At 46.7% G+C, this 25,963-nt stretch overlaps 1 protein-coding gene across 2 annotated transcripts in view; it reads right to left on the minus strand.

The window, feature by feature from the left end:
• Nucleotides 1-25,963, minus strand: part of PTPRU (protein tyrosine phosphatase receptor type U) — an 870,052-nt gene that overhangs the window by 457,107 nt on the left and 386,982 nt on the right. For both annotated transcript variants that reach the window (XM_078682521.1, XM_078682520.1), the window contains exon 3: nucleotides 7,688-7,959. In XM_078682521.1, the coding sequence (XP_078538647.1) occupies nucleotides 7,688-7,959 (272 nt within the window). The remainder of the gene's footprint in view (nucleotides 1-7,687; nucleotides 7,960-25,963) is intronic.

Consider the following 25,963-nt stretch of genomic DNA (forward strand, 5'->3'; position numbering starts at 1 on the left):
CGAGGAATCAGGGGAAATGGCGGAAAGGCGTAAACAAATGCGCCGGACAAAGACATCAAAAGGGCATTCCCCAGTGACCCTCGATGGTGTTCCCTGCTCGCATAACACCGGCATTTCTTGTTCCTCGGTGTTGCAAACAGGTCGATCGCTGGGGTTCCCCAACGGGAGAAGATGTCCTTGACCACTGTGTTGTCCAGTTCCCACTCGTGTGAGACTGCCCTCAAGCGGCTTAGCGTATCTGCCTTCGTGTTGCATACTCCTGGAAGGTGTTCCACCACGAGCGTGATGTTCTGTGAGATCACCCACTCCCACAGCAACTGGGCTTCCTGAGAAAGCAGTTGTGATCTTGTGCCGCCCTGCTTGTTGACGTAATGCATTGCGGTGGTGTTGTCCGTACGCACCAGGATGGCCGAATTTGAAATCCTTGGAAGGAACGCCAACATTGCCAATCGAATAGCCCTTAGCTCCAGAACGTTGATATGCAAGCGACGTTCTAATGGTGTCCAATGGCCACTGACCTGGAGATCTTGCATGACCGCTCCCCAACCCTGAAGGGAGGCGTCTGTGGTAATGACGCGAGGAGCCGGTGCCGCTCTGAAACTGAGACCCACTGCGAGGTGAGATTTCTTCATCCACCATGAAACCGTCCGTTTCATCTGCTGGGTGACCGTTACCTTGTCGTCGAACGACCCTTCCACTTGTCTCCACTGAAGGTCCAGTTCCTCCTGCAAGGGGCGCATTCGCAGCCTGCAGTGCGGAATCAATTGAATACAGGATGAAATCGACCCTAGAAGAGATTTGTACATCCTGACTGTCATCCAAGTTTTCCTCTGCAGCCGAGCGGCTGAAGACATGAGTTTCAACTGTCTCTCTTCCGATGGGAAGGCTTTGCACAACTGAGTATCGAGGATCGCTCCCAAGAACTTCACCATACCTGACGGTTGAAGAACCGATTTCTCTCTGTTGAGTTGCAAACCCAGATGAATGAAGAGGCTCAAGCCTGTGTCCACTGCTTCTGTTGCCTCTTGGAAGCTTGGTGCCTTCAGCAGCCAGTCGTCTAAGTACGGGAATACTTCCAGCGACTGTCTTCTCAGAAAAGCTGCTACCGGGGCCAGCACCTTTGTGAATATCCGAGGAGCGGATTTTAATCCAAATGGGAGCACCATGAACTGGAAGTGACTCTTGCCCACTGTGAAGCGAAGATAACGTCTGTGAGCCGGATGGATCGGGATATGAAAATAGGCATCTTCCAGGTCTAGTGTAGCCATGAAATCGCCTGGATTCAAGAGGCGCAATATGTCCTGGAGTGAAATCATCCGAAACGACAGCTTCACGAGATAGGTATTGAGCTCCCTTAAGTCCAGGATCGGACGCCACTTTAGTTTCGTTTTTCGGATCAGAAAAAATCTTGAATAGAAACCTTCTCCTCTTTGTGATAGGGGAACACGTTGGATCGCCCCCTTCCGAAGCATTTGTTGAACTTCCAATTGCAGAAGGTTTAGATGTTTTGAAGTAGTGGCGTGGGGAGCTCTTGTAGGTGGAAACTCCTGGAATTCTAGAGTATGCCCATGTCGGATGATGTTCAATACCCACTGATCCGATGTTATTTCTTCCCAGCTGCTCAGATGTTGAGATATCCTGCCGCCCACTGGAGATACCAGAGGCGGAGGAACAGTTGGCAGAGTCAGGAGGCCGCTATTGACGCTTGCCAGCGTCTTTGCCCTGACGCCCCTGACGTCCACGAGCGTTCTGACGAGAGAACGATTGAGACTGTGACTGTCTCTGATAATATTGATTGCCGTACTGTGGTCTGTACGACTGCGACTGCTGCGAGTATCGCTGTTGTTGATAACCACCTCTTGGAGAAGTGAAGCCTCTTCCTCTCGCTCCACGGAATGGTGTCTTTCTATATTGTAGGTTCCCCAGAGCCCTTGCTGTCTCTGTGTCCTTCTTTATTCCCTGTAGGGTGTCATCGACATGTTTCCCAAATAACATGTCCCCATCAAAGGGCAAGTCCAGAATCTTATTTTGGACCTCTGGTCGAAAATAGGTCGCTCGTAGCCACCCCTGCCGTCGAAGAACAGCCGCGCTGCCCAGAGCACGGAAAGAAACGGTGGCGATGTCCATCGCACAATCAATCATCTCAGAAGAAGACCGTTGTCCTTCTTCCAGAAGTTTCCGAGCTTCAGCTCTAGGGTCATCCGCCAGTAATTCCACATAGTGCGCAACATCACTCCACATCTGGCGGTCATATCTTGCTAGAATCGCCAAGGCATTGGCCGCCCTGACCAACAAACTAGCCATAGAAGAAAATCGCTTTCCAGCGTTGTCTAACCTTCTACCCTCCTTGTCCGGTGGAGTTGTGAGGGTGGCCGAAGGATTCCGTGATTTCTTCTGCGCCGCCTGCGATATGACTGAGTCTGGTCTAGGTTGTCCAATCAAGCAGGCGGGACTGTCATCCGGAGCTTTATACTTTTTCTCCAAGCGTGGAAGTGTTGGAATGACTGTCGCTGGAGACTGCATCACCTTCTTTCCTTCATCCCAAATGTGCTCTACAATGGGAATCGAACGCACTGTCTTACGGTATGCCTCTTTAAAATCATACAAAAAACAATCCGTAGATGTTGCCGGCATGGCTAGCTTAAAGCGTGCCGTGGCTCTTTCCATCAAGCTGAAGAAACCTCCCACATCCGCCGGAGGTGAATCTACCGGGTCCGGCACCGGAGAAGCCGGATCCTGTGCTATATACTGGTTCCATTCGTTATCAGGATTCTGATCCTGGTTCTGTTCATCCTCATCCGAGGTATCATCCTGGACCTGTGTCTGCCGAGGATATTCCCTCTCCTCTTCCCCCTGTGAAGGGGCCACAGACTGAACTGCCATCACCTGAGGCTGAACATGCGCCTGACCTTCCACTGGTCGCGACCCTTGCCTGCTTCTATACTCCTCCAGCATTGCTCTCAAGTCCGTCAAAAGACTCATAGGCATTGTAACCGTGCCCTGTTGTGCCTGAGTTTCCTGGTATGCGACCTGTTGTTGATGTCGCTGCTCCTGCCCATAATAGTACTCATCATCCTGGTCAGAATCGTGGTATTTCAGATGCAACTGAGATGGGCTATATGCATCCCCATACATCTCATTCTCCGAGTACTCATCCTCATCCAACAACAGGGCTGGGGGTAATGATGACACCTTTCTAGGTGAAGTCATATCCGGCGTTATTCTCCTCTTCCTGGTGCCTCTATCACCTGCCGTCGACGGCATCTCCATAGTCTGAACCGTCGTCGACGGGACCGTCGACGAGACAAACTTCACCGTCGACGGGATCGCCATCGTCGACGGGCTCGTCATCGTCGACGGGTTCGTCATCGTCGACGGAACTGCCATCGTCGACGGGCTCACCCTCGTCGACGAGATCGTCGTCGTCGACGAGATTGCCACCGTCGACGGGATAGTCATCGTCGACGGAATTGTCTTCGTCGACGAGGTGGTAACCGTCGACGTAGTCATCGTCGTCGACGCTGTAGTCGACCCAGTCTTCGTCGACGGCATCGTCGTCGAAGTCCTCGTCGACGCTGTCGTCGTCGTCATCCTCGTCGTCGATGGATGGCTCGTCGATGTATGAGGAGACAAAGTCACCACAGAGGCTTTGGCGCCTTTTTTGACCACTGTTGAAGCCTCTACAGTTGGTTTCTTGAAGGACTTAGAAACTTTCTCCTGATGTGAAGGCCCAGCCGAGCCCTCATCCAGTTTTGCCTTCAGCACCTGAGGTGCTAGCCTTTCCCTCTCCTTTACACTCACGTGAGGAGATTCGCTAGGCCCGGGCTTGCCAGACCTATCAGAGGTCCCACGCAAAGCCTTTGAGGGGGGTTCAGATGAAACTTCCTCAGATGGTACACCCCTCTTCAAAGATGTCTTGGAAGATGATGATCTGGCATCTTCATCATCACTAGAAACCACTTCTTCCTTCTTTTCCAACTTTCTCAGCCAAAGAAGTAACCGACCTTCACGATCTCGAAGAGTCTTAACAGACATCATCCTGCATATCTTACAACCCTCTGGCTTGTGGTCAGGGTATAAACAGTATATACAATCCTTATGTTTATCCTCAGTATAAAGTCGTTTTTTGCCACAAGTGGCACAAGGCCTGAAAAGGCTCTTCTTTTCCTTATCAGCCATAGTAAGAATTTAAAGGAATCCTGTCAAAAAACAGCTTAAATAGTACCTCAACGTAGAAGTTAGAGCAGAGCTCTAAAGAGACTCCCTGTCATCAACGATGCGGTAGAAAATCTGAGGCTCTGAGCTTTCTCAGGAAGGTTCCACAGGGTGAGGCTAATCTGATTGGGTGCTAATGTGAGTTTGGGTCCTTTTACATAAGGACACCTATAGGCTACAAAATATAATGAGGCCTAGGCCTAATTTTTTACTTTTTACACCTATTAGGGTGTATTTACCTAAGTATATATTTATATATATATATATTTATTATTACCGAGGCTCCCAGTCCGACGACGGGGAATGATACAAGCAATGGGAATCTATGAAAGTTCCAATACTGGAGTAACTAGGGTGCTCCACTTGTTTCAATTTTGATTGTACCAGTCTGTGGGGGATATGAGCGACTAATGCTACCGCAAAAATAATACTGAGACATCTTATCGGTATATGGCTCCGTCTCTAAGCACAATCTATTCCCAAATGTACTACAGTACTTTTATTTTTGTTATTATGGAGTGGGGGATTGGTGGGGGAGGCGATATACGACTGGTTGGGGGGGGATTTACTTTGTGAACATTGTTTCGACTCGGATATCTCTACTTCTCAATGGAGGATCACTGTAACACTGGAAATAGCCACTTCACTGGGCTGAGGATAATGCCACCCTGTGTATTGTATTTGATTGTTATTCACTTCTTATTTGAAAATAAACAATAATTTTGACCAGAAAAAAAGAAAAAAGTCTGCCAAAAAGAGACACAGGGGTAGATCTTCTCCGGATCAGCGCTAACTGGCACAGAAAAAAAATAACTGACGTCCGCGCGCCTCGTGGTGCCTATATAGGTGACGGCAACGTCAGATCCGGCGCCAACAATGCAGCCATGTGGAGCAGAACGGAGCCACTCTGCAGTGCACAGGGGTATTGCTCATGCAAAAGTTTACAGATTCAGTCTAACACCTGAGAAATTCAAACGTGTAAAATCTGCAGCTAGAAATCTAAATCAGATTATTGCTAGCCAACATATGCCCAACAAAAAAAATGGCCTAAGTTACTGTTTGCAAAAATATTGCACCATTGGGTGCTGAGCTTCTGTTATTAACTGCAAAGAGGTGATATTTTTGTAAAGGACATTTAAGACGCAATACTTTGTGAGATGATATTCAGGTGTAGATATTCACATAGGCACCCACAGGGCACATTAACATAGCATGGATGGGGTGCTTTTATCATTAATTAAACACCATCAGTAATGCTACGAACATTTCAGAAAGAGTCATCTGCTAGATAACAAGTGCAGGCACATTACATCCAGCTGTACTTATTTCCTCAAAAAGCAATGTTATGAGGTAACTAACCATGCAGATGTGTTACTGATCGCTAAGCATTCTGGGTAAAGAGCAAGCTTTCTACAGCTCAACCCATGGTACCTCCTTACAGGGCCCACTACGACTATAACCAGCGAATAAAACAAGAACAGTGATTGTCTCAGTCCTGCCATCTGCTGGCAAAGCAATCACTGTGCATGGCGAATATATGATTATACCACGATTTCAATTACCACGCATGGCTTTACCACGCGAATTTTACATCGCAAGTGGCTTTACCACGCTGGTATTTACAACGTAGGATTTTACTACGCCTAGAAACGTCTTACCTGCACGTCTTTCTCTACGAGCCCTTACTTCCATCCTCCATTGAAACAAGCGTCAAAACACGTATACCAAAATAAAAAAAGGACTGTTTTTTTGACGTACACGGCACGTCTTTGGGGGAGGCTCTTTCCTTTTTCTTTTAAAATTATGTTCGTTTTTTTTTTTAAAGTAAACTGCTTGTTATTTTTTGGGGGGGAGACCCCCCCCAGCCCCCCTCTGCCCCCCGCTTGTTATTTTTGGGGGGGGAGACCCCCCCCAGCCCCCCTCTGCCCCCCAAGCCCACGCAGAACGACTCGAAGGAATACCACATCTCCCCCCCCAGCCCGTGGTAAAGACGTCGTGGAAGGCACCCTGCGTGGAAGGCACCCTGCGTGGTAAGTGTCACGTGGTAAATGTTAGTAGTGGTAATGCCTTCGTGGTAAATGATGTTTCCCGTGCATGGCAGCAGCGGTGCACTTTGGCTTGTCAGAAGATTACAAAATATGCTGCCATGTGGGCACAATATTTATCCTTCAGTAGCAATTACATGTACCTGAATAACCCAATGAGGAACACACCTTCAACGTTGACTCCACCACCTCATCTTTCAAGCTAGAACCCCCAAAGTTAGGTGTCTGTCCATCGAAATCTCCCACTATCTTGAGCAGATGTGCGTCTCTCTAAAAGGCCTGGGCGTAGAGGCTTTTTGAAACACCAACATGGAGTGCATTTTGCACAGACAGAGTTAGGCTGGCCTGGTTAGGCCAAAGACTTAGCAGAACCATAAAGTAAAAGCAGGAAACTAGGAAAATGTATCTCGGTGAATTGTGCTTTCAAATTTGCTACCAGCTTTAAGTCTTTTAGAAGGCAAGGCTGTATGTCAAGGCCAGCTATAAATTCCGGAAAAGGAATCAAAAGACTTAAAGTGACATTTGCTTAAAAGCAGAATATCGCCACGATAGAAGCTGGGGCATAAAGAGCTCTACCCACATGCAGAGGTTCATTGTGCAGATCACAAATGGTTAGTTTAGAAAACGCAAAGGGTGACAACTGTAATCCTTATGACCTGATATCTAGTTCCCGTTGTCTGATCAATTTACAAATGATATTAGCAAATTAAGCCACGTGTGTCGCTCTTAATAATCCCTGTTTATCAACATAAGGAGCACCAAAAGATTGTTTTGAAACACCCTTAGTACTACAAGGGTGCTAGATCCAAAGAAAGGTGTTTTCTCTTTTCGATTTGTATTTTGTGTTTATGTACAATTTGTCTACACTGAATCATAGGAACCGATGTACTAACATCTGTTCTACAGTTCTAAATTCTATAAACCGCAGGGTTTGCAACAAGAAAATTTGCTTTTTGAATGTAGTAAACCTATTTAGCAATTCCGTAACATGGGCTTACGAAATTAGAAGTAATCGCAATTTGGAAGGGCCAAGTTTAGGGCCTTCAAGAAAAAGGGGCTGCGATTTAAAAAAAAAAAAAAAAAAAAAAAGATTGCTTCATTTAAAAGCAGTCACAGATAAGGTGGTTTTCTGACCCTAGCAAACAACCAACCCAGTGATGGCAGCAAATCGTGATGGGTTGTAATTTGAGACCTACCTCACTAAATTTCATGTGGTAGGTTGGATTGGGACCCAGACAATTCGATATTTTGTGAACTGACCTGTTACTAAATAGACCGGTTTGCAAAATACTGTTGGATTTGCTAAATGTCAGCGGAAGTAATTACAACCACTTTCAGTGAATCTAATGTACATACATCCGACCCATAGTTCCTCAGTCTCTTTTGCTAGTCACACCATCCTTCACCCATGGTATCATGCTATGTACCTGGTACTCATTCGGCCAGAAAGTGCTGATGGCCAGTTCCGCCTGGTGCCACTGCCGCCCATGGGACCCAGACACATTCCAGACAGCACTGCCCAACGGGCCACCATTGACCTTGACGTAGATGTTGAGAACGCCAGGACTGTGTCCATCCCGGCTGTACATGAAGTAGCTGAACTGCAAGCAGTGGGTGTCATTCTCACTGAGGGTCTGGAAGAGGATGTGTGCCCGCTGGCCCGGTGCATGCTGGGAAGAGTTCACCATCAGGTAGGAACCTAAACAAGGCAGGAGGGAGAGGAAAAAGCAAAGGTCATTACTCCTGTATGAGACATAAGTACACAACATGCATTGCAATCTGAATCACCAGCAAGAAAAAAGGAGTCTATGAAACCGAGATTTGTGAATGTCAAAAACTTGCATAATTGTGGGCACTCACATAATGTCAGGGGCAATATGCCTTTACCTGCCCACACCCCACCCCTTGCATGTGATGCAAAGGGAAACATCCTTTACAACGCAACTTTTACCACGCAGTGCCTTTACGGCGCAACTTTTACAAAGCAAACCATTACAACGCATTGCGCTGGGGGGCGCTCTAGGATAGGGAATAGATTTAATTTACTATCCAACACCTTCCCTACTATCCACGGGGACTGGAGTTGGAATAGTAAATTAAACTATTCACTATCCAGCACCCCAAAGCGCTATGCATTTTAAAGGCATGCGTTGTAAATACCGCGTTGTAAAGGCATGCGTGGTAAAAGCATGCGTTGTAATGTCATAAATCCGATGCAAATCTCTGCAGTAACAGTCTTTATTTGGGCATTATCTCATAGGAATAAATGGCTTTACAAGAGCAGGGTATCCTCTTGTGAGTACTTTGCACATATAAGAATTAGAACCTATACTGCATCCACAAAGACTACTGTACAAAAGATCCTGAAAACCAATAGGAGACAGCTCCTCACTATGACCTTTTTGGACTCAACTAATGAACCGGCAATCTTTAAGAGGATGGAACAAGAAGACAGATCTCTGGGAGCTCAAGGACCAAACTCTGGAACACTGTTGGCACCATTTGGAGGTTTGATGCCAATCACATGAAGTTCAGGGAACTTTTAAGCATTTTAAGTCACCCTTAGGTGAACTCAAAACAGCCTTGGGCTTTTCCTAGAGCAGGGGTCTTCAAACTGGGGGGTCGGAGGGCCTTTGACCAAATGACACATGCTTTGTTTTAAGCAGAAAAAATGAGTGGCAGTAATCTGCTCTATAATGGGCCATCACTAACACCTTTTGTCATATATATCCTAGCGGGGAGCATGTGTCAAAAAGGAAGGGACTCCCAATATTTTCCAAAAACCCCACCCCCAGTTCTAATAATCACAAAGTGGATACCTTTACACATTAGTAAGGCATCCCTGATCAGAATAGTAGGTTTGGCAATCATGCATCAGTTTGCATTTTTTAAACGGTAACAGAATTTAAATGCAATGCTTAAGTGAGTCTAGACATATTCAAACATTGCCAATTTAATAGAATGATTGTGGAAAATTCCGGGGGGGGAGGGGGGAGGTACGGGGGGCACCACTTTTTTTCCCCACTAGGGGGTGCGGCATTAAAAGGTTTAAAGACCACTGTCCTAAAATAATGTAGGACTCTGTTACTAAGCTGACATGGATGTAGATTTAGGAATGTAAATAAGATTGTGAATCGGGTCCTACATTTTCACGTGAAACTATCAAATCCGCAGAATCAACATGTCAGACTAACATTTGCTCTGTGACCGAATACAGCCTTCATCAACGCTTCATGAGAGCTCGAGCAGCACGAGAAGGGTTAAAGCAGCAAAGCTTGACATGGAAGGCGAGTTTAGGAAGAATATTCCAATACTCTCTTACATACATGCTGATGGACAGGTTTTAGTCTGAATAGTTAGGGGTGGAAGGGGGAGTGTGACACGGGTCAATATTTACCATAAATGATCATGGGAGATTAATGGTCCAGCTCTTCTAAGATGGAGAGAGGAGAGGCGAAGAAAATAGATCAAAGAGAGATACGAGAAGTGACAGAGAGAAACGAGTTGGGAAACCTGGATAAGATTGAGACAAAGAGGCAGACGGTGCTAGAGGTGACAGTGTAATGGGAAGGAGATTATTGCAATGAGGAGACGTAGTGAACATAGAATTCAAGTTGAAGGATGGGTAATAAAAAAAAGAAAATATTGAAAAAGAGGTTGTAAAAGACAAGGAAATGGAGAACGAGAGCTGAAAAGACAAAAAAGATAGAAAAAAGCAAAACAGAGATAGGAACAAAGAGCAATGTAGAAAAAAAATGGAAAAAGAAGAAACATGAGGAATAGTAAGAGTAAGGAATGGCAAGAGGAAAATAACGAACAAAGGCTGAAAGGGAGGGTAAGAGAGAGGGTGGAGGAAGGAACAGATGAAAGAAGGTAGGAAGGAAAGGTGGTTTCGAGCTCTGACGTTTCCAGAGTCCTTACAGGTGTAGCTCAACACATCCAGGATCTTATTTTGAATTTTGGAACTTGTAGTTTGTAATGGAATAATCAGGATTACACGTGCCAAAATGCAAATTTAAAACTGCACTGGAGGAGATACTCACGCATGGAGCTGGGAAAACAGAGCTCTAGAGGTGGGAATTGGGATTGCAAGGCAAGAAGAGAGGTGCTGGGAATGGAGGAAAGTGAAAGGGAGGAGGAAAACAACGATGGAAGGGTGCTCGAAGTAAAGGAAGGAGAGGTGGGGAAAAGGAGTGCGGGATAGGCTTCAGGAGAGAAATTGTAGACGGAAGACGATATGGTGGAAGGGAGGCGGACAAGAACAAGGGAAGGGGGTGCAAAGGAAGGGAGGAAGGAAGGAGAGGAGGGTAAAAGGTGGAGAGGAGGGTAAAAGGTGGAAAGGAGGGTGGGAGAGAGGGGATACGGTGGAAAGAAGGGAGGGATAGCAAGGAAGAAGAGAGGGAGTTAAGGGAAGAAGAAGGAAAGCCGGCCAGAGGGAGGGAGACAATGGGCTAGAAACAAAGGGAGGGAGGGATCAGAAGAAAGGAAGTGGTGAATGGAGGAATAAAGGTTGGCAGGAAGAAAGGAACTAAATGGAGCTCGTGGAGTGAGTGAGAGGATGAAATGGAAAAACACACAGAAATCAAACAAAAAATCATGAGAAATAGGAACAAGTAGGCAAGTAAGGTGCACTGATCGTGTGAAAGTGGAGAGAAAGAAAAGATTGTTTTCAGTTTGCTTTCCCATAGTTCTTGGGCAGCACCGCTCATTTACTGGAAGTGGTTCTGGCGAAAACAAAGAGCCATCCACAAGTGATAATGAAAAAGCAGTGGCAGGCTGCCAGCAACACCCTCACTGCACGGCTTGGTTGTGTCTGGTCGTGCAGAGAGCCAGGCACTGCTTACATGGCCATAGACGGCTGCACCCATTGCCAGCTCATCTCTCCATCACAGTTTGCAGCGAGAGAATTTTAGTTTAGACAGTAGTTTAGCCACCAAGTGGCTCTAGGAAATGAATGACACGATCAGACCAGGGTCTGATTGGAATCGCAGTTCGGACCAGGTAGCCGTCAAAAAAGTGACCCACATTCGCGGATCGTGCCCTTTCATGAAACATCATTTGGTTAGTCTCATTGGACTCATTTTTAGAAAAATGTCTGGTAACTTAAGCATTTTAAAGCCTAAAGAACCAGTAAGATTGCACTGCATTTTGGCCTGGCAAGCGAAGTGAAATAAAATGGTTGAACGGCACAATACTTGATAGGGCTAGGGTTGCCACCTGGCTGTTTTTTTTCGCTGGCATGACCAGTATTTTAATATCCTGGCCGGTACGAAAATGAAGAAAATTACCCAAAACTGGTAATTTTTCCTCAGATCTGTATGCATGTAAAGTACTTTAAAAATGTGTTCTAAAGCTGCTTTATTCATCCGTGGCTAATAGTTAAACTAAAAAAAGACAGAAAAGCCATGTTAAAAAGAAAAGAAAATGGATGTCTTTATATAAAGAGTGCTCTTTAATTATCAGCCTGCGGCCTTTGCAGAATCTTAAAACATGAATAATTTGCCATTTTTTAAATTGCTTTTTTGAAGTTTTATATAGGGATAACAAGGTGCAAGGATACTGGAGTGATTCACACAAGCAGCAGTTACACCACACAAGATCAAATTCATTTTTACTTTAGGCCTTGGGAGATTAAGTGATTTGTGCAGAATCACAAGATGTTGAGCAGACAAGGACTGGAGCCTGGTTTCCTAGTTACAAAGTCTGCAGGTTTGGCGGTAACTCCACATCCTCTCTAGGTTAATAGAGGCTTAATAAAGTTAGCTCTATATTGAAGCCACTGCAAAGACTCACACCCTCCAGGAAGGCCTGAAAGACATTGCGAGGTGACAATAATACCTGGCCCCAGCAAGGCCGAGCCAGCTTCACTTACTTCACCCCTCATCAGCCCACCATAGCCTCAGTTGGGAATTCAGGCAATTTCTTTGTGTGTCTATATCAATAGTGAAAGACTTCATAAATTATAGAAAAAAATTCTACGCATAGATCATAAAGACAAAACACTATTTTGTAGAAAATAAGTACTTTTAGTTATTTTGCAGGTATTAATATCATGTATGATTTAGCTGTCCAAAACAAAAACAACGATAGGGAATCGTACATATAGTGAAACAGTTTCAGTGACTGGAAGTGATGCGTGAAACGTGGTTTATACAAGGATCAAAACACATGATATAAACAATACTGGAGAACATAGAAAATCATCTGTCAATATGTGTTACATTGGTCACAACAGAATGTATTCTTTTGTTCAAAGTGCTGTAACTTTTCTTGGACAGATTGATGTAAGTAACGTCGACGTTTCGACCCTTGGAAGTGGTGCACAGTTATTGCATCCGGGGCGGGTTTTCATCAGGACAAAGAAGGCCGGACAGCCTGGAATTGAAGGAAGTAATAGCGTTGGCTTGATGCTATCAAGGTGTCAGCCGACACTTATCTTCGGTTTCTTTGAATTGATCTTCCAATGGATGAATATAGTTGGCTTCACCAGCCGGTGAAGTAAATATGGAGCGTCGCACGGGCGATCACTGCGTGAGCTATCAAGAAGACGTCCTAATCGATCCTCTCGTGGCGGTGAATGGCTAGTTACAAAGTCTGCAGGTTTGGCGGGTAACTCCACCTCCTCTCTAGGTTAATAGAGGCTTAATAAAGTTAGCTCCATATTGAGGCCACTGCAAAGACTCACACCCTCCAGGAAGGCCTGAAAGACATTGCGAGGTGACAATAATACCTGGCACCAGCAAGGCCGAGCCTGCTTCAGTTACTTCACCCCTTCATCAGCCTACCATAGCCTCAGGGCAATGATCTGGCTGGGGAGGGGTCAAGAAAAAACACTAGCTACTGCTGCTCTGGGGATGGAGGGGGCAGGCTAAAGTATAGATGGATCATGGGCAAGAAATATTTTGCCCCCCCCCTGCCCCCACGAGGCCCCTGCAACCCCCACTCTTACCCACCCATCACTGTCCTAATGTGATAGTCTGGCGAGGGGAAACACATTGCTTCTGGGCCAAGCAGGCCTCATGGGGGAAGAGGCAAGGCAAGGTGAGAATGGTCCAACAGCCAGAGCAACACCTAGCCCCCAGGGTGGCAGATTATCAGACTCACCCCCTCCCCAGCCCACCATAGCCTGAAGTGTGATGGCCTAGCAGAGGAAGAATGAAGCAGAGGCGCTTAAAAAAAAGCCCACAGGTTACCCTTAGGCACCGACCCATTGCCCGACTGCTCGCCTTTGCAATCAGACACTGCTCTTGCCAGTCTTGGCTTTTCCACAAACCACACTGCATTCAGGGAATTGTATTATGGATAAAGCAGGAAATAGTCCCAGAATGCATGCATAGCGTGCTGCTTCATGGCAGCTATGTGGGAGCAAAATGTAATTGAACTTCTCAAAGAAAAGGGCAGCGAGGAATACCTTATGTGCCTCATAGTGATGCCATGTGGCACCACGCCTCATAGGACATATTCAGTGACCTTTAGTAAACGGGGTTCACATTTGCCAGTATAAGGCCTGCAAGTCCTTACATTTTAAGGTGTTGGCTGTCCAGGCACTGCTGGGTGAAGGTTGCACGCGTATGACAAGGGAGCAGGTGGAAGTCTTACAGAATGTTTCCCACACATAAAAATGTGCAGTCTTTTAGAGAAATAATTATGGTAATATGCAATATTTTCTTTTACCATGAAGAAATATTAAATGTTAAATATAATTTGTGTTTAACATGTAGGCTCGAACTATTAGTAATTCCTGAATCGAATACCGGACATATCTGAGCACCTATTCACAAATATTTAGTGTTGTTTAGTAGCATCAATATCTTCTTTTGTTGTAAATAAAAACAAAAGAGAACTGGATGTAGAAAAAGAGAGCGGCACAAGATCGTATGCACTTGATCGCTACTCGATCAAATGTTGTATATTCCATTTCAGAGGTTATGATGGTTACTTGTGTCAATGTTCATTGAATACAGCAGCTGGATTACACAGCCAACAACACGTTTCGTCCCCTTGAAGGTGCACAGGCCTAGGGTTTTTTTAAGGACAAAATGGTCCCAGCTGAATACACACTTAACTCAACTATAACATCAAAAATTTACATACACAAATGTTCATAACAACATTGTTTTTAATCACAACGTGTATCAAAAACTCATTCATAAGAAGATACACAAAATATAAAGCCCCTGAAGGTTGGAAAGGGAAGGGTAGTGTTGGGATGGTGAAAGTAAAGAAAAAATAGCAATAAATCACATGGAACCGAATACAACAAAATTAGTACTGAATTAGTATAAAAGAACAAATGATTCGTCAATTTAATTGAACAACCATGCCTCAAATAAAATCACAAATGATGAATCAGGGAAGAGGCTGAACACAGGAGGGAGTGTCGACGTTTCGACCCAAATTGATGCAGGCGTGGTGTGGACCTTGCTAGAGGGTCTTCATCAGGACAGGGGTTGTAGAAAATGGGGCAATGATTCTTACAATGGTATTATGCTACAGCGATCTGAATTTGATAGTAGAGTCTTAGGAGTGAGGTTATGTATATTCATGAGTATCGATGACACCGCATATAAATGTATAACGTTGTGATCACTGTCTAGTCGTGTTCACAGAGGATCGTGGTTGGACACAGGGTCTGCCAAACGCAGGAATCCAGCAGAGAAATGGAAAATTCCACTGTGATTGTAGATGCCGGCGTATGTTAGTCACCATTAGTTATTGTACCGGGGCATACGTGGTCCATTCGCAATATCGAGTCTGGTGAGGGCAGGAATACCACAAAGCGTGGAAGTTAAAATATCACTGCGGTGGAAAGACCAAAGTCCGACGTATAATTCTGCAACTTGTAACGTGTTCTGGACAAGACCAAAATCGTGTGCCAAAGGCGATCGTGAATCACTAGTGGAATCCTCAGTGACTGAGGAATTATACGTCGGACTTTGGTCTTTCCACCGCAGTGATATTTTAACTTCCACGCTTCGTGGTATTCCTGCCCTCACCAGACTCGATATTGCGAATGGACCACGTATGCCCCTGTATAATAACTAATGGTGACTAACATACGCCGGCATCTACAATCACAGCGGAATTTTCCATTTCTCTGCTGGATTCCTGCGTTTGGCAGACCCTGTGTCCAACCACGATCCTCTGTGAACACGACTAGACAGTGATCACAACGTTATACATTTATATGCGTTGTCATCAATACTCATGAATATACATTACCTCACTCCTAAGACTCTACTATCAAATTCAGATCGCTGTAGCATAATACCATTGTAAGAATCATTGCCCCATTTTCTACAACCCCTGTCCTGATGAAGACCCTCTAGCAAGGTCCACACCACGCCTGCATCAATTTGGGTCGAAACGTCGACACTCCCTCCTGTGTTCAGCCTCTTCCCTGATTCATCATTTGTGATTTTATTTGAGGCATGGTTGTTCAATTAAATTGACGAATCATTTGTTCTTTTATATTAATTCAGTACCAATTTTGTTGTATTCGGTTCCATGTGATTTATTGCTATTTTTTCTTTACTTTCACCATCCCAACACTACCCTTCCCTTTCCAACATTCAGGGGCTTTATATTTTGTGTATCTTCTTATGAATTAATTTTTGATACACGTTGTGATTAAAAACAATGTTGTTATGAACATTTGTGTATGTAAATTTTTGATGTCATAGTTGAGTTAAGTGTGTATTCAGCTGGGACCATTTTGTCTGTATCAACCTTTCGCCCAGGTCCCAGTGACTTCTTGGGTTAACCCGTGTTTTGTAGCACATAGGGTTTTTTTTAAGGCTCTATGGGGGAGATAGCAGGATCAAGACTAATTTGCACTTAGCTGGATCCAAACTGAGGTGGCATGGTGTGCAAAATGATGGACTGGGATGCGGTCTGGGTAATTACCAATGGCTGATATTAATTCAAGCATTCCATACATCACTTTTTTTTGTATAATTCTGGATGGCTCAAAATGCAACCAAACCTTTACAGGTGGCTTAAATACGGCATTACTTTAGTTACAGCATATCTTTTGACTTCTTTAAATCGAAAAAAGTGTGCAGTTCACAATTAATCATCTGTTTGCATACATGTTTAACCCACCACTGTCAAGATATGGCAACAAAAGCTGAGTTGAAACTTGAATAAAAAAAAAACTTGTAAAAGGGGCGTAGAGCCCACTCATTACTTACTTCTACATACCCTCCTCCCCAGTGTTGCTTCACCCCCAATTCCCAAACTGCTTTTTAAATGTTGCACAGCAACACAGACTGCTGGACAACATGCTTTAAGGGGGGGGGGAAGCAATATGATGCAGTCCGTGTAAGGTGCGTCATAGTGCTTTTTTTCTTTTCTTTAAGCCATGTTGCACAGCAGCTCCCACTGCTGTGCAACATGTAAACAAACACTGACAAAGCTAATACATTTCGCATAGGCGAACCCTATTGGCTTTGCCAGTGCTTGTTACTTTTCATCTCTTTCCAACTCTGCGATGGTTTTGTAAATGTCCATGAGGTCTAATATGCTTGAGGCAAAGGCCAGGGAACAACCTATTGCCTCTGGCATTCGATGGAACAGGCGATGAGGACCCCAGGTGTGTTCTGCTTTCCACTGGCATTGGCCAGGTTGGCGCAAGGGGTAAAGCTCTGGGAATGTTCTTGCTGCCACCACTGTTGGCGTGTATCCAGAGGACCAGGAAGCATTCTCGCCGATGCCAGCATTTAATGCTATCAGAAGGGGGCAGACGTCACATTGTTCCCTATGCCCTGCTCTCACAGGTGGCCAACACTATGGGCAAAGCAGGCAGAAAGTCAGGCAAGCTGCGCTCACTGCTGACTGGATGCGCGCGCTTAGGCCCTGCACTGCGCGCTCAACACCCAAGATTCTCCCGCCTCTAAGCTTCAATGGGGAGTGATAGCGATGATTACGTGAGTCCCATAATTCTCTTCAGCGGGCCCAACTTTGTTCCATCTAGTGACGGGATTCCTGCCTGCAGGAATTTAACAGAGACTGAGGAACCAATTCAACCAGTTCTTACCTCAGACGTGACCTCCAGCCCTTCAAGAGTCACTGATGGCCACTAAGCCGGATGTATCCATGTTTAAATTAGAAAGGTGTATTCTGTAAAGTTTTGAATTGTTTCACTTCAGCATATTATATCATCGCATTGAAAGCCCTTTTATACAACTGATAGTAAAACATCCCCTTGTGTGGTGAGGATTTTTTTTGTATTGGTCACTAAAGAAGCAGGTCGGTAGTTCTGTAATTCCTATACCAGCCTCAATCTTTTTAATGAAAGAGCAACATTATGGTAAACCATACATGTGAGAAGTTTTTGTACACTGCACATCCTTAACTTAATTAATTTCATGTGCTCTCAGATGTGATAAGCGTCGAAAAGGAGTCAAGGAAAAGATAAAGAACTGCCCAGGGTCACACAGTTCGTCAAGCGGGATTGAAACCAGATTCTTTGGGGCAGGCCTCCCAACTCGTTTTTGCCCCGGCCCCCAAGAAAGCTTCTCGCTAGCCGCCAGCATTAGCCGCCGCAGAGGGATGGATAATTGGCCTACGTTGGGCCCTTTTCATGTCACCCTAGACATGAGCAGGTGAAGCCCAGCTTCGGGCCCAGTGACTGCAGCCCTTTCCCCGTTAACTAGCAGCGCTCGACGGATGCTTGTGCTCGGGTCTCGCCGCCGGGGCCCCCCAGCGCTGAAACGCGATGCTGATATTTCATTCTCTGCTTCCCGGGCCGCAGGCGAGCCGCTCACTTCCATATTCTGCAATTTTCAACCCTGGGAGCTGTTCTTATTCTTTATCGCAGCAATCACGCCACCCGCTGCTCGCCGCTCGCCGGCGCGGATGGAGCAGACGGGCTGAGAATAAGCGAAGTTCCGCCCTGCTACTCAGATGAGTACCGCCGCTGTCAGAACTGGAGGCCCAGAGAACGTGGACCGGGGGAAGGTGGACCCCAAGCACCGACACCACCCAGAACCGGAGCCCCCGAGAACGTGGACCGGGGGAAGGTGGACCCCAAGCACCGACACCACCCAGAACCGGAGCCCCCGAGAGCGTGGACCGGGGGAAGGTGGACCCCAAGCACCGACACTACCCAAAACCGGAGCCCCCGAGAGCGTGGACCGGGGGAAGGTGGACCCCGAGCACCGCCACTGCCAGAACCTGAGGCCCCGAGAGCGTGGACCAGGGGAAGGTGGCCCCCAAGCACCGACACTACCCAGAACCGGAGCCCCAGAGAGCGTGGACCGGGGGAAGGTGGACCCCAAGCACCGCCACTGCCAGGACCTGAGGCCCCGAGAGCGTGGACCACGGGACGGTGGACCCCGAGCACCACCTCTGCCAGAACCGGATGCCCCAAGAGCATGGACCGGAGGAAGGTGGACCCTGAGCACCGCCGCTGCCAGGACCGGAGGCCCTGAGAGCGTGGATCGGGGGAAGGTGGACCCTGTCCCCAAGCACTGCCGCTGCCAGGACAGGTGCCCCAGAGAGTGTAGACCGGGGGAAGGTGGACCCTGAGCACCGCCGCTGCCAGAACCAGAGGTCCCGAGAGCTGGACCGGGGTAAGGTGGACCCATAGGACCGCCGCTGCCAGAACCGGAGGCCCGAGAGCGTGAATCGGAGGAAGGTGGACCCCGAGCACCGCCACTGCCAAAAACAGAGGCCCCGAGAGCGTGAACCGGGGGAAGGTGAACCCTGAGCATCGCCGCTGCCAGGACCGGAGGCCCCGAGAGCGTGGACCGGGGAAAGTGGACCACAAGCACTGCCACTGCCAGGACCTGAGTCCCCGAGAGCTTGGACCATGGGAAGGGGGGACACCGAGCACCGCCGCTGCCAGAACGGGAGGCCCCAAGAGCGTGGACCGGGGGAAGGTAGATCCTGAGCAACGCCAGTGCCAGGACCAGAGGCCCAGAGAGCGTAGACCAGGGAAAGGTGGACCCCGAGCACCGCCACTGTCAGAACTGGAGGCCCCGAGGACGTGGACTGGGGGACCCGAGCACCGCCGCTGCAAGAACCGGAGGCCCCGAGAGCGTGGACCGGGGGAAGGTGGACCCCGAGCACCGCCACTGCCAGGACCTAAGGCCAGAGAGCGTGGACCGGGGGATGGTGGACTCCGAGCACCGCCACTGCCAGGACCTAAGGCCGGAGAGCGTGGACTGGGGGAAGGTGGACCCCGAGCACCGCCACTGCCAGGACCTAAGGCCGGAGAGCGTGGACCGGGGGAAGGTGGACCCCGAGCACCGCCACTGCCAGGACCTAAGGCCGGAGAGCGTGGACAGGGGGAAGGTGGACCCCGAGCACTGCCGCTGCCAGGACCTGAGGCCCAGAGAGCATAGACCGGTGGAAGGTGGACCACAAGCACCGCCGCTGCAAGGACCTGAGGCCCGAGAGCGTGGACCGGGGGAAGGTGGACCCGGAACGACTGGAGCACGCGGCGCCGCAGGAGCACCTCTACCCAGACTTCCAGCATCCAACTAGAAACATTGTGCTGCCTTACAGCACCATCAGCCTAGTGAAGAAAACTCTGTATAACCATGCAATCTACCACTTCACGGTGATATAACCACAAAAACAGAGACGATGAAGCATTTTTACACCCAACACCGGCAGCCCACTGTCAAGAAACTCCATGGAAATAAAAGAATCTCACTGCGCCCACTGTGATCTCGGGCGTCCTGCTGCTATTAGCCTGCACTGTGTCACTCACCCGCAACATCGGTCACTGTATCACTCACCCGCAACATCGGTCACTGTATCACTCACCCGCAACATCTGTCACACTATATCACCCACCTTCAGCATGTCTCTGTCACTCACCTTCAGCTTCTATCAGTGTATCACCCACATTCAGCATGTTGCTTGGATTTCTGTCGTAAACAATGACCTGCCAAGGACTCCGTAAACCACCGCTACCCTGCACTGCCCGACAAGAATCCTACTATAACCCTTTATTGTGCAGCCGAAGCACCTCTATCCTAATCTCCCAGATCCAACTACACAATCACCCTGTGTTGCCTGAACACCCACAGCAGCATACCCTAAAGTGAATGACATCAAACCTGCTCAGAACGCACAGCGCTGGCTCTCTGCGGCATCCGGGATTCAGTTCATTTGTAGAGCTTTCTGTAACCGGGTCATGGTTCCCTTCAGAAGACGATCTCTTATTAGGATCCTCCAAGCAACCGATTTGAAACCTATTTGTCAACAAATGTTCCAAAACATGCGGACTGACTGGGCCCTCGGTGTACTCGGACCAGAGCAATGGGGCAGGCTCGAGAGCCTATCCGCACTCACTCATCTTCAGAATGAAGATGACCCCAGATATTTTACAGGAAGCTTTTAAGTGGCATAGAGCGGATAAGAACTATGGACAAAGCCAAGCCTCAAACACCCCCCCTCCCACCACTCCTTAAACCTACTAGTTAGGCTTGTCATACGTTTTATGAGTTTTGGGGCCAAAACATAATGCGAGGCCCTCAGGCGGCTTCTCTCGTTTTTGTCAGGTGGTATAAGCACTGGTTTCTAAGTATTAAAGAACACGTCGCCATCTAGTCGTTTCTGATGTAAAATTACTCAATATTTTTGTAGACAGAAAGTTTCGTTACAGCCAATCTTTGAATATATGTTGCTGAAGTAAGCTGGACTCTGGAAAGAGCAAATCCTTGGACATAATGCCCCCTTCTGACCTTTACCCTCTTGTGATGGCCTTGCTGCTACATTCCCCAAACATTCTCCCCTAATCTAGCTATCTCACCATTGCTAGTCTTTGTTGTGTGAGCAGCCACATTGCAAGGTGTCCTGAACTGACCAAAAGCCGACATGTGGGACTAAAGAGAACTTATCACATAAACAAATTGTACCATATAACCATACTAAAATCCACACAGTAAAGTGCGGTATCCTGTCAAACTAGAACTCACACTAGTCTGCTATATGCACTCTTTGGGTGTAGTATCCAATCAAAAGTAGCATATGGCAAATGGCCACTCCCTGTGTCAATATCAAACCCGCAATGGTCTGGGGTTGGTATTAGCTGTCCTTAAGCACACTATAGCCGTAGAGCTGAACCATTTGGTCTACTAAAGTGCAATATCCGATCACACCACAAACAAATCCTTTCTCACCATAACCTCACAGCTCTGCTATTGGGTCTTCCAAATGTAGGATCCAATCAAATGACCTGCCATTGACTCTCCAGAAGTATAGTATTCCATCACGTGATAGCCACGCAGCGGTCACTGACTCTCTTAAAGTGCAGTATCCACTCACACTATGGCCCAAATAACTCTTGCTTGCTTTACTAAAGTGCATGTTCACTCACGCTGTGACCTGAATGCAACTCATTCATGGAGGCGCAGATTATCACGAATAATCATGCCCTCCAGATTAACTGCAACTGCCCAAATGTCTGGCCTTTTCTTGATACACAGAAACCACAAGGCCTCAGTATCCTCGGAGCACTGTCCACCATCACATACTGATAGAATACACTGCATAGCTCTTCCTATATCCCTCTACTGGCTACCATGGGGGTTACCATAAATGGCCACTCACAAGCTATTGCTCTCCGACTGCAGACATTTCTATCTGGATGTACATATACCGCCAGTTCTGGCATCTTCAGTGAAACCATCAAGCAGTTTACTACGGGTATGCTTATCTTGGAAATCAATTCCCATCTGAGGGTCTGCGAATGAACCCAAAAATGGTGCCGGTTGGACGCAAGTGAACAGTGTCTCGCTATGGTGTTTAGAGAGCTGGTGCCTTTCTATATATGGAGGAGAGGACCCTGTTTTAGGTCTTAGGCTTTGTGAATCGAGGTCAGGCATTCTGGCGCTCTGACAGATTTGAGTCTTCCCACATTTCGGTGCCTCCCAGAAGTCACTAAATTTCAATGCTTCCCATCAAACGAGGATGGTGTGGGCCCAAAAGACCAAATATTGGAGGTCGGGATCATTTGATATTCTAACTTTCGTCCTCAAATACTTTAATAAATGAACTGTCAGATATGGGCATCATGCAGCCACATGCTCAGTAAAGATAAAATGGCACCGAAAGATAGCTTCACTACAAGGACAGTAAAAAGAAAACTCCATGTTTGGTCGCCGGATGGAGTATAATCAGGGTGCTGATTCCCCCAAAAACGTACAAAGGGGTTAAGTGGAATGATGAGCATTGCTTTAAGGTTGGTATTGAGGGTCACGTTTATGGTCGTCATCGACAATTATCCCTCATGCTTACATGCGCATCAACATCTACAATCAAAAAAAGAACAAGTCCAGCACATTGTATTTAATCAGTGAGAAACCACAATGGTTAGATCTGCCTAACCCATTGCTTCCAATATGTTACATATAGAGTGGGCTTCGGTTCCACTTAGAGGGCTTACCTCTCTTGCCTCATGCTATTGGCAGTATGAATGTAATTGGCTGTAGGAATGTAACCATCCGCAAACATTGCACTGAATTTGGGATTATGTTAAATCATCAAAGTAAACTGAATCCTCACACTTTAATTTCCTGTGAGCTCAATGTGTATTATTAGCTTTTTAACAATACACACGAGATACCAACTTGGTTCTTCAAAGATGTAGATTATAAATGACAAAAACAAATTGATTAGGGTCTGGGTGGGGATTTAAAGAACAGGCTCTAGTAAGCCCCAACTATACAATGAACTACAAAGGTACTAGAGGGTCTCAAGGTAGCTAAATGAACGCAGGACAGTAACAAACAGGAAATCAACCTATCATCCCTCGTGTACGGTCCACCCACAGTCACCCTTCACCACAACCCTCATAGTGGGCAGGAAAGGATGCCCATCAGTCACCACACGAAACCGCCCTTCATCATTTGGGTTTCTTTTAAGACCACCACGAAGGGTGCCACTCGTCTTGCACGACGAGGGCCCAGATGTTAGAACAAGTCTACAATCGTTCAGACAGATCTTGTGTGGTCCTGTAACTCATTGTGAGAATGTAGAAGTGGCCGGGACTGATGTTGCAGTGCAAAAAAGTGTGTGAGAAAAAGAGAAAGAAAAAAGTGCATTAAAATTGGATTAGTGGGCACTGATAACTTTATTCTGTTGTTACCCACTATGCCAATATTAACAAGCATTAGAAATGCAATCGGGCTCGGATTTATTTGAGTTTGAGCTAATGGCATTGTAAATGCCAATGTCTTTTTGCCATGTGTTATGGAGTGTGTGCATGTGGTGTGTAGTGGAAGTATCTTGGTTGAATTGTAATTTTACCAATGGTGGCATGCTGTGCTTTATATGAATATGTTTAAAAGTAAAGTGTACCATACTGCGATTGCTTGGTGGAAAAGTGCACTGCCGGCTGGAGGTGTGTGTGCCTGGTGGAAGGGTGCACTGACGGCTGGTGGGTGTGTGCTTGGTAAAAGCGTGCACAGATGGATGATGGTTGTTGGTGTTTGTGCATGGTGAAAGCATTCATTGACGGCTGGGGGTGTGTTGTTGTGTGTGTTGTTTTCTGTGTGCTGGTGAGTGTGTGGTGGTGAGTCTGTGGGGGTGAGCCTGGGGAGTGAGTGTGGTGGTGAGTGTGTTGTGTTGAGTGGTGACAAGTGTGTGGTGTTGAGAGACTGAGGTGTGTGGTTTGTGTGTGCGTTATGTGTGTGTGGTGTATGTGTGTGTGGTGTTTTCTGCACACTCACACACTGCCCCTACACATTCACACACTGCTCACCCGCACACTCCCAATGTCACCCTGCATAGTCACACACTGTTTACCCTGCACACTCATTCTGCACACTCACACAATGTGCACCCTGACACACTGTCTCTGCAGTCACTCTGCACTCACTGTCACTCTGCACTCACTGTCACTCTGCACTCACTGTCACTCTGCACTCACTGTCACTCATTGTCACTCTGCACTCACTGTCACTCTGCTGTCACTGTCACTCTGCTGTCACTCTGCAATAACTGTCACTCTGCACTCATTGTCACTCTGCACTCGCTGTCACTCTGCACTCGCTGTCACTCTGCACTCGCTGTCACTCTGCACTCGCTGTCACTCTGCACTCGCTGTCACTCTGCACTCACTCTGCACTCTGCACTCACTCTGCACTCACTCTGCACTCACTCTGCACTCACTCTGCACTCACTCTGCACTCACTCTGCACTCACTGTCACTCTGCACTCACTGTCACTCTGCACTCACTGTCACTCTGCACTCAGTCTGCACTCAGTCTGCACTCACTGTCACTCTGCACTCAGTCTGCACTCACTGCCACTCTGCACTCTCAATCTGCACTCTCAAACTGCACTCTCAATCTGCACTCTCAAACTGCACTCTCAAACTGCACTCTCCACTCTCAATCTGCACTCTGCACTCTCAAACTGCACTCTCAAACTGCAATCTGCACTCTGCAATCTGATTCTGCACTCTCAATCTGCACTATCAATCTGCACTCTCAATCTGCACTCTCGAGTCTCATACTGCACTCTCAAACTGCACTCTCAAACTGCACTCTCAACTCTCATACTGCACTCTCAAACTACACTCTCAAACTGCACTCTCAAACTGCACTCTCAAACTGCACTCTCAATCTGCACTCTCAAACTGCACTCTCTACTCTCAAACTGCACTCTGCACTCTCAAACTGCACTCTCAAACTGCACTCTCAAACTGCAATCTGCACTCTGCACTCTGATTCTGCACTCTCAATCTGCACTATCAATCTGCACTCTCAATCTGCACTCTCAAGTCTCATACTGCACTCTCAAACTGCACTCTCAAACTGCACTCTCAAACTGCACTCTCAATCTGCACTCTCAAACTGCACTCTCAAACTGCACTCTCAAACTGCACTCTCAAACTGCACTCTCCACTCTCAAACTGCACTCTGCACTTCGTTGTCACTAAGGCCTTTCTTTTGGAACTGTGGCACATTTGGGTGAAATAGATTATATCTGTGAAGACTTTCTGTTTTATGAAACATTGTCTGTTGTGTACAGCCATGATAGTTACAGTACGTGTTAACAGCCAGCTAAACTGTGTGTTATATGGGCTTATCAAGCTATTGAGGGTTTCTGATTGACCCAAGATTGAACACTGCCTTTTAAAAATATCAATATCACCTCAAAACTGCATTATGAAAATATAACATGTTACATGCACAGACTTGGCATCCATTTTTAGAAATATTATACAATGTATTTTTTTTTACATTTTTGTAACTTTGTATTAAGGTGATGTTGTGAAATTGACGGTTTCTGATAGAGCCTAAGAACGAAGGTTCACAGTGTATAAAGAGCATAAGGAAGACAGCATCACTGGAATATACTACGTTAAAACGTAAGTAATTCTTAGAAACCTTAAATGATGCCATTTTTTGCGTTTTCAATGGTGGGAAAAACGGTAAACAAGAAGTAACCTGAAAAGAACCCAATCACGTGATTTTATCAGATTATTGGTAGATGAAAAGGAACAGTTGCAGCTCTATCGGTAAACCAGAGGGCACCCCAGTTCTATTTACTATTGTCTGTTGCCATAGATACGCATCGTGATGAACCTTATTAGTGGATGTGGCCCTTTACAATGAGTTGCAGCTGGGGACCATTGTTGATAGTGACACTCCTCACAAGCATTTCTAGTTACTGAATGTGAGAACAACCATTGCCGGGCGCGCCCCATCTGCCTCATCATTTCCTGGGAATGGCTGAAC

Source organism: Lissotriton helveticus, chromosome 3_1 (assembly GCF_964261635.1).
Source record: "Lissotriton helveticus chromosome 3_1, aLisHel1.1, whole genome shotgun sequence".
Taxonomy (NCBI): Eukaryota; Metazoa; Chordata; class Amphibia; order Caudata; family Salamandridae; genus Lissotriton; species Lissotriton helveticus.